The sequence below is a fragment of the Acanthochromis polyacanthus genome, chromosome 23 (assembly GCF_021347895.1).
Source record: "Acanthochromis polyacanthus isolate Apoly-LR-REF ecotype Palm Island chromosome 23, KAUST_Apoly_ChrSc, whole genome shotgun sequence".
In the NCBI taxonomy this organism is placed as follows: Eukaryota; Metazoa; Chordata; class Actinopteri; family Pomacentridae; genus Acanthochromis; species Acanthochromis polyacanthus.
In genome coordinates, this window is record NC_067135.1 from 1,399,820 (window position 1) to 1,409,412 (window position 9,593).

The 9,593-nt window shown below is 38.7% G+C and overlaps 1 protein-coding gene across 1 annotated transcript in view; it reads left to right on the plus strand.

Annotated features, from left to right (window-relative positions):
* Positions 1-9,344, plus strand: part of dysf (dysferlin, limb girdle muscular dystrophy 2B (autosomal recessive)) — a 111,152-nt gene extending 101,808 nt beyond the window's left edge. The window contains 5 exon segments of the mRNA XM_051944189.1: positions 333-432; positions 3,182-3,354; positions 4,787-4,896; positions 4,969-5,116; positions 5,919-9,344. Coding sequence (XP_051800149.1) covers positions 333-432; positions 3,182-3,354; positions 4,787-4,896; positions 4,969-5,116; positions 5,919-5,975 — 588 coding nt within the window. The 3' untranslated portion in view covers positions 5,976-9,344.
* The last annotated feature ends 249 nt before the right edge of the window (positions 9,345-9,593 follow it).

The following is a 9,593-nucleotide window of genomic DNA, read 5'->3' on the forward strand; positions in this document are numbered from 1 at the left end:
ATTGTATGTTTTTAGTGCAGCTTTTAGTTGTGTTCTGACGTTCAAATCACAGGAGATTTATTTAAATTAACGTGTGAAAAGCAGCAGATAAAAAGGACGACTGAGGGAAAGGAAACAGGAAGAGAAAAGTTGGTCAGCGAGGATCAGGTTGTGTCTGACGGTTTAGTGTGAATCTACTGGAGGTGTTAGTACATTAAATACACTCAGACACACACCTGTTAACATTTATTTGCTGCACTATAATGTACAACAAACAGATCATCAAAGACACACCTTACTGTTATAAAACAACATCTCTGATCTTTTTTTTTCTGATTCTGGTGTTTCTGCAGGAACATTTCTGGAGTTTGGACAAAGCTGAGACTAAACTGGCTCCTAAACTGACCATCCAGATCTGGGACAACGACAAGTTCTCCTTCGACGACTACCTCGGTAAAACCTGCGGCTGCAGATTTACCTGCTTCATTGAACTGATCTCATCTGATACAACCACAGAAAAGAAAAACATTTAAATTACATTAAAAAATCATAAAACAAATGAAATAAACAGCAGGTCAAAATGTAAAATAAAACATTCTTAAAAATAAATAAATAAATAGATAAATAAATAGGCCAAAGTGGAGTTAGCGTGTTCTCCTGTGCATGCGTGGGTTTTCTCCGGCTTCCTCCCACAGTCCAACAACATGCTGAAGTTAATTGGTTACTCTAAATTTATCCCTATATTACTCTGTATTTACTTATTTGTTTTACAATGTGTGACCATAAAAGTACACTTTCAAAAATAGAATTACTTTACAGATTTTTTTTGTTTTTTAGTTTTTTTTAAACTTTTAATTTTCACATTATTCCAACATTTTTAACCTTTTTTTTTAAATTGCTTGATAAATAAAAATATGAGAGAAATGGTGGGATATTATAACATTCAAAATCAGTAAAAACAACAGAAAATATCTATTTTTTTACTGCACTTGGATGGAGTGCATATAAATTATAATTATAATTTGACAGTCAAACAGTGAAAGAACAAATTATCAGTAAAAACACATTTTGTTGATGTTGACTTTATTATTATGACTTTTTTTGTGCCATTTCACTAAATATAGCAAAATATATATCTTTAAAGCCTTTTGATTTTGGTTTACTCTGAGTATTTTCTTCCTCTGCAGGTCTGTTGGTAGAAGTAAATCTAATTCTTTGTGAGGATGACTTTCTGACAGGTTTTCCGTCTTTTTCTGGCCAAAGTCTCGGCGGTAAATCCGTCCAGGGAGCCATCTGTGCGATGTTGAAGGCCTACTGTGATAACATTTGTCTTCAGAATTACCACTCTTCCATTTCCACTGTGTCGGCACATTTGGCAGAGACCAGGGTTTGGTTTTATTTTCTCTTGTCGAGACTCAAGCTGTCAAAATGCCGCCTCTCCTTCACCCCTGACGCTGCCCCGGTCGGGTCCCTCAGAATAACTCTCGGAGCTTCTCCTCTTTCACGGCTCGGCTTCGGTTTCCGTCTGTTCGGATGACGGTCTGCAGGCCCGGTCCCTCTGCGGGTCCAGATGAGGAATCCAGATTCTGACCTGCTCTTGTCCGTCACCGTCTCGCTCGGCTTTGTTCGCCTCGTACCGTCTGCGGCTCCGTGGCCACCTCAAAGCGTTTTTTCCATTTCTGGCTGTCCTCGGCTCGTCCAGCCGGACCGCCGACGGTTAATCTTCCAGCTCGGCGTGAAGGTCGAGCCTTTTTCCTACGGTCACGCTGTCAAACTGCAGCGAGGCTTCTGGAAAAACACTTCCAGTCGATTCCTCGTCTGTCCTCAGCCCACAATCCCTCCATACTTAACGTCAACAGAGATCACAACGCTACTAACGGCCTCCACCGCAGCATCGGCCATAACTCACTGTGAGCGCTCCGTGATTAGTCATTAAGGACGCTTCGTTCTGCTGAGCTTCACACATCTTCACCCCAGAGAACCTTCTCAAACAGAGAGTTTAAGACTCCATAGTCTGATAAGAAGGTCTCGGTTCAGGAGGTCATCCAGAGTCCAGGAGGAACCCTGACTGCCTGGTCGACCTGGACCTCCACCTGAATGTGAGGCGTTCAGGAAACATCTGTAAATACGAGCAAAACTTCAGCGAGTAGAAATAACGGTTGTTTCCACTTCATTGGACTCATATCAGACTAAATCTTGCTGTCAAACAATCAGCTCAGAGTGGAAATCTTCTGTTTTTACTGTGTAGCTTTAAGGTGTTTTAATTTATAAACTAAATGATATCATTACACAGGAGGGCCTCCGTTCCTACAGATCGACTAAGTGGATTTTCACTGTAAGTCAGAAGAAATGTAAACAAAGCCGTTCCATGGAGGTTCTGCTGCTGCTGTCTGTGGCTTCATTTTAATGATTAGAAGCACAGCAGACTGAATTAGTCCACTTAGAGACAAACTGCATCAGACCTACACGGTTTCTCTCATCTTTTTACTGAACTATGGCAGCTGAGAGTTCAAATAATAGAAGACACCAATAATGGAGCCTCAAAAATAACACAAAGGTCGGTAAAACACGTTGGTCCTTTTTTTGGGTGCTGTCAGACGTCACAGCTTCAGTTATTCAAACTATGACACACTGCAGGTGATCAAATGAGCACTTTTTGGACCGATATCATGAGTTTAAACAAGTTCCTCCATCCTTCTCATAAATGCAGATTGTTTTCACTCAGTGACTATGTGATAATAAACTTTACCTCTATCATTACCTCCATTTTCTCCCCTCATCTTTGTCTTCTTTCTCTCCTTATTTACTTTTCTCTTCTCCATATGAAGACTTTATTTGTAAAAACAGATAACTCCGTTTTGATGAATGTTCAGAAAACTTTATATTTTATTGTTTACTTGAGATAATATCAATCAAACTGAAGTTGAGTGGATTTGACTCAGTAGAAAAATACATGAGAAACAGAGAAAAATAAATTATTAGTGTAATTATTATTATTATTATCTCAAGTAAACAATAAAACAATGAGTTTTCTGAAAATGTATAAAACGGAGTTACCTGCTTTTGCAAATGAACTCTTCATTTGTTCTTCCAGTCCTTCTCTTTATTTCCTGTATCTCCATATGTTCTCCCAGCGTCCAGCTTCTTGTTAAACATCGTACAGACAGATGTGACTGTGGCTGTAATAAGTGGTTGTGTCCAGGTCACCTGGTGATGGACCTGAACCACATGCTGCGTCCCGCCAAGTCTCCAGAGAAATGCAGCCTGCAGCTGCTGGAGCAGCCGGCCGACAGACTGGTGTCTCTGTTTGAGCAGAAGACGGTGAAAGGATGGTGGCCGTGTGTCTGTGAGCACAACGGGGAGAAGATCATCGCTGTGAGAACACAAACACACAAACCTGCAGAAGATCACTTTAACGTAGAAACAAGCTGCATTTTCAGTCACACTCTGGAAGGAGCAGAGTTCATGGTTCAGAAATGACACCAATTACCAGGATTTATTATGTGTAGCTCAGCTGCTTTGCAGGTATTACTGCTCAGTTGTTTATAATTGATAATTAGGATATATGAAGCAATAAGACAAAGGACATAAATGACCGTTCAGAAATTTGAGGTCACTTAGAAATGTCCTTTTCAACGGTAGTGTATATTTTTATTGTATTTTTTTTTACTGTATTTTATTATATTTTTGCTGGAATTCTTACTGTATTTTACTATATTTTTGCTGTTTTTTTTATTGTATTTCTTACTATATTTTTACCATGTTTTTACTGTATTCTTACTATATTTTTGCTGTATTTTTACTGTTTTTTACTATAATTTCTTTATAATTTTAATATATTTTTAATATATTTTTTACATTATTTTTACCATATTTTTACTGTATTTTACTATATTTTTTGCTGTATTTTTACTGTATTTTTACTATATTTTTGCTGTATTTTTACTGTTTTTTTACTGTAATTTCTTTATATATTTACTATGTTCCTTGCTATATTTTACTGTATTTTTACTATATTTTTTGCTTTATTTTTACTGTATTTTTACTATATTTTTGCTGTATTTTTACAGTTTTTTACTGTAATTTCTTTCTATATTTTAATATGTTTTTTCTATATTTTTACTATATTTTTGCTGTATTTTTACAGTTTTTTTACTGTAATTTCCTTATATTTTTAATGTATTTTTATTATATTTCTTACTATATTTTTACTGTATTTTTATTATATTTCTTACTATATTTTTACTGTATTTTTACTATATTTTTGCTGTATTTTTACAGTTTTTTACTGTAATTTCTTTCTATATTTTAATATGTTTTTCTATATTTTTACTATATTTTTGCTGTATTTTTACAGTTTTTTTACTGTAATTTCTTTCTATATTTTAATATGTTTTTTCTATATTTTTACTATATTTTTGCTGTATTTTTACTGTTTTTTTACTGTAATTTCCTTATATTTTTAATGTATTTTTATTATATTTCTTACTATATTTTTACTGTATTTTATTATATTTCTTACTATATTTTTACTGTATTTTTGCTATATTTTTACTTGAATAGTCAGTAAAGTTTTGGCTTTACCTTCCAGAAGATGAACATGTACATCAGGACCAGTTTATCCAGTAAAGTGTCACAGATGATGATGATGATGATGATGATGATGAATTTTTAGAACTGTTGTCGTTTTCCTTTGAGCTAACCCAGAACCGAGCCGGTGGTTCAAATAAAGACGATCAGCTGGTTAATGTGAAACCTGCAGCTGCTTCCTGCTCAGTAACACCAGCCTGATGCCGTCTGTGTTCAGGGGAAGGTGGAGATGTCTCTGGAGATCGTGACGGAGCAGGAGCAGGAGGAGCGACCGGCCGGCCTCGGCAGAGACGAGCCCAACATGAACCCTCACCTGGAGGAGCCTCAGTGAGTGTCAGACCTTCAGGTACGTCTCAAACCTGGAAATGTTCCGTCTCATCCGGAGTTTTCTCCTCACAGGCGTCCAGAGACGTCCTTCTTCTGGTTCTCCTCCCCCTACAAGACCCTCAAGTTCATCCTGTGGAGGCGATTCAAGTGGTTCATCGTCCTCTTCATCATCCTCTTCCTCATCCTCCTCTTCCTCGGCGTCTTCCTCTACGCCTTCCCGGCAAGTCTGGCTTAGTTTGTGTGGAGTCATTTATCCATCCGTATGCAGAATTTAATGCAGATTCCAGTTTATTATGACATCATTTCCTCTTTAGTTAGACGGCCACAAGGACAGACAGGAAGTGAAAACAATCAGAAACCGCAGAAATAAGAGTCACAGGAAGGAGAAGCACAATAAAAACCAAATAAAACGTGTAAAAGGGAAAACCTGGGATAAATACTGACTTCTGCACTGTAAAAAACACCAGTTTACTGTTATTATGTTTAGTTAAATTACACATAATATCTGGTAAAATCACACTGAAATGATTCATTTACATGTTAACCATAAAAAATACAGTAAAAATATATTAAAAATGCAATAAAAATACAGTAAAAATAAAGTGAAAATGCAATAAAAACATAGAAACTGTTTTTCTTTCAAGAATAAGGACATTTTTATTGTATTTTTACTTTGTCTTTTTACTGTATTTTTAAAATATGTTTTCTGTATTTTTACTATATTTTTTACTGTTTTTTAAAATTATTTTTCTATATTTTTCTGTATTTTACTGTATTCTAGTACACTAAAAATACAACAATACAAGAGTAAAAACATGTTATTTTACAGTGCAGTGCTTCATTAAATCTACTGAAGTCCCTGTAGACAAAAATCAGCTGATTTTAAGGAGGAAGTGTTTGAGATTTGGTTTTATCCCAATAAGTGATCAGAGAAAGCTTGAGAGAGGAAAAGAATAAAGAAAGTTAATGTAAAAATGAATCAGAAACTGACCGTCTGCATCCTTTGAATGTTTTTCATGCAGAACTACGCAGCCATGAAGATGGTGGGACCTTTTGGAGCTCCTAAAGCCGCTCAGTGATGAAGACAGTGGAACCAACAGGAAGACAAACTCCAACAAACTGAGAGTTAAGAGTGAAGGTTTCTGACAGAGCAACGAGGCTGATTTCATTCTGTTTCCTTCTTTTCTGTCGTCCTCCAGTGAACTTTTGTGCAGATTCACCCGATCATGTGAGTCCGTTTGTGCCTTTTGCCCTCAGATTCACCGCTTTTCCACAGCTCCTATCAGATCTCAGCAGGTTCCGTCCTCGTCCTCCGCTTTCATCTCCTGTCGGCCGTCAGGCAGAGAACAAGGAGAATAAAAACCTGAGAAAAGCCGAAGCAGAATCAGAGGTTGTGACGCCGATGTTTCTTGATCTTTTTGCCTCCTGCTGTTTCCCAGCGAGGAGCCGAGCCGAGTCAGACGGATTCAAAACGTCAAACTTTATCGCTCTGAAAATCACGTCTGAGTGAAAGGAAGTTTCACCAGTTTGACATCATCACCACGTCTTCTGCCTTAATCATCTCTGTTAAATGTTCATATCTCACAGGGTTTGGGTCACATGATGCCTTAGTTCATTTTCTCATGTTTTCCACTAGATTTGATTTCCTTTCCATCTGAATTTGCCTCCTTTTATCGGGTCACTCCAACGCTTCGCCTATAAAACCAAAAACTTGTTGTTCTTTTTACATTTTGCAGCGTGGGGGGTGGTGGGATTCAGTTCTACTCCTCTTCTTCCTTCCTTCCCCTTTTCGTCCTCCTGTTGCGTCTTTCCTTACCTTCTGTCCTCTTTTTCCTTCCTCCTCCTCATCTTTCCTCCTCCAGCAGGTTAAGTCGGGGATTTGCTTCTGTTGGTCTCAGAGCTGAAGCTTTATTAGTCCAGAGCGTGTTCAGAGGATGATGGAGGCAGATAAAGCGCTCTGTAGATGTTTCTGCTGATTGACTGAGCAGAACCAAACATTTATGGATGATGAAGATGAACGGAGGAGATCAGCAGAACGGTCAGAGCTCCTTCTGTTATTTATTTCTTTGTTGCACTGAGTTGATCCCATGTTCTCTGGGTTTGTTTTGGTTCAGAACAGAATGGAAAAGTTGACCCGTTCGGTTGGTTTTGGGTTCACCGCGGCCGATTACGAGCCGACCAGGCCTCGTAAACAGGCGTCACGTGGCCTCACAGGCAGCTCGTTTAGCGGATGAAGTTCTGGTAACCTGTCGTCCTGCCGCTCACACAGAGTTTAACGTTTGTCAGATCTGAGTGTCAGCGTCACTCAGCTCTTACTGCAGGATTTAATTCAAACTTTAGATGTCTTCTGCCTGTAAGTTGTTGTGTTTTTGTGTGTTTTTGCCGAGTTCAGAGTAGATTGTTGCCTGGAGGAGAGCAGACACGCCGACAGAGTTCTAAATCCTTTATGGATAAGTGTGTCAGAGCTACCAGAGAAGCCCTAATCACGTTGGTTTAGCCTCTGAGTCAGTTAATATTTAGTATCTGCAGACACTGAGCCCCAACCTGACACCGTTTCTGAACATTTGCACTAAAGCAGGTGAGGAAATAGCAGCGCTGCCTTCCTGCATCATCCACATCCTGAGCTACACTCTGACTGTCCTGTTTGCTGCTCAGATGTTGTCCTTGTTTCCTGTAGTAAAGGTGGTTTTAGGGAAGGACAAAGTCAGCTGACCTGAGTGGCCATTGGTGAGCTTCCACCCACCGTCTACATCTGGTGAGTCCTACTCTTTGTTCTGAGGCTCCACAAGCTCCAAAACCAGAATCTGTGCATGATGTCAGTAAATGCATCATAGATCAGCTGTAGCTGCTCTCTCTGAGCGCCGTTCTTCCACATCTCTGATTGTTTCACTAAAAGGCTGTAAAGTTGTGAAATGTGTGCATTCTTTCAGGGCTGAGACTTGTCTCTGTAGCATCACAGAACACCAACAGAGCTCCATGCGAAGTTCTTAAAGCAGGTATTTGTCAGAGTGCAGCTTTAACGTCTAAACAACATGAAAATGTGTAAACTAAATCTGGATCCTTGGAGGTCTGCTGTTCAATCTACCAAAGCTGCTGGTTAGACACGTCTTAAACTTGTTAACGTGTTTGATCACGTCCAGTCAGTGCTTCAGTGTTTAATGTATTCAGCTGTTCTGGTTTGATTCTCTGCTGTTCAGGTTGTCTTTAAACCTGTCTGACTTTAAAAGAACGGCTCTGAGGTTCTTCTCTATGTTCAAACTGCTCAGACGGTGTGTTCAGGAACATCCGGGCTAATGTGGGTGTGATAGAAACTGATGAGAAATGACATAAAAAGTTCCAGATTTCTGTTCAGAAGCGGACGAGATGTGTTTATTTCAGTTGTTCAGGATGTTTTCCTGAACCGAGGAGAGTTTCAAAGACGTTTTTAAACTTTAATTTAGACTCCTGAAATAGCTTTATATCTATATATATGTATGTATGTGTTTGAAAGAGCTTTAAACCTGCTGCTGACGTATAAAAGCCTCAAAATGGAGAAACTTTATTGAGACAATCCTGCTGCCAGTTTACAGATTGTGACGCCTTCAGAAGCCTTGTTTCTGCCTGATCTTCCTCCTGTCAGTGAACGCATCGTGCCTTCAGCCTTTAACTGCTGCCTCAGCGCTGACTAACATCTGATCGTGGTGAAGCTTCTGTGGGACATTTTCAGTATTATTTCTACTATTATTCTTGGTTTTCAGCTTTTTCCAGGGAAAAAAGAGTAAAATCAGCTCTGAAATATAAAAGTGAGGCAGATCCTGCTTTACTCTGGACTTTTTTTTTGCTGCTTTAAGTTTCAGTCTCCTTTGATGATAACTGTCGGCTCTGTTTGTGTCGATGCTTGTTGTTCTTTGGAACCCAAAACTAAGTTCTGTAGAATATTTAGAGAATTTAAATTTGAGCGTTCGACACTTTTTTCCATTTTCAAAGACCAATAATTGGAAATTTCTTCTGTTTGATCCATTAAATCTTTCTGATCTGCTTTAGATGATTCTGTCTGAGTTCTCACCACATTTAATGTCTGTTGGAGTTTTTTTCTGGAGATATTGAGCCTTAAAAAATGTTTCTTTGAGGGTGAAAATACAAAAATCTGACAGAATGAACTTCTTGAAATTCAGCCAATAAAATTTTACAGAAACTAGTTTTCGGTTCCAGATGATGAAGAAGTGAACTGTGAACAGAGTGTGTGGGGGGGGGGATCACTGCTGTCTGAAATAAACTGCTGACACCATAAAACTAAACTGAAGAACTGGACGAATGTCTGTGCTGTTGCTGTAAACGACGGTTAAAGTCGATGTTTTGATGTTCTGTGAGACTGAATGTATTCTGACTTCACATCTGCAAAGAGCAATCACTACCACGTGCACCGCTTTCTGTCAGCACCGACAATAAAACTGCATTTGTGATCCGTGTCCGGTTCTCTGTTTACATGTTTGTGTTTCATGTTTCTGAGTCAAAGTCAGTGAGATGTAAACACGATGAGAAACATGAAACTGGACGTGTTCTCTGTCAGTCACTGTAGAATAATGTTGATGTTAACTTTCTCAATGTTTTGACAGTTTTTCTAGTTGTTTTTCTCTTGAAAACTTTTAGGACCAGAAGAGAAAAAGTCTTCAGAGCAAGAAAAAAGTAAGAACACAACAACCGTTTCCCACATGTCC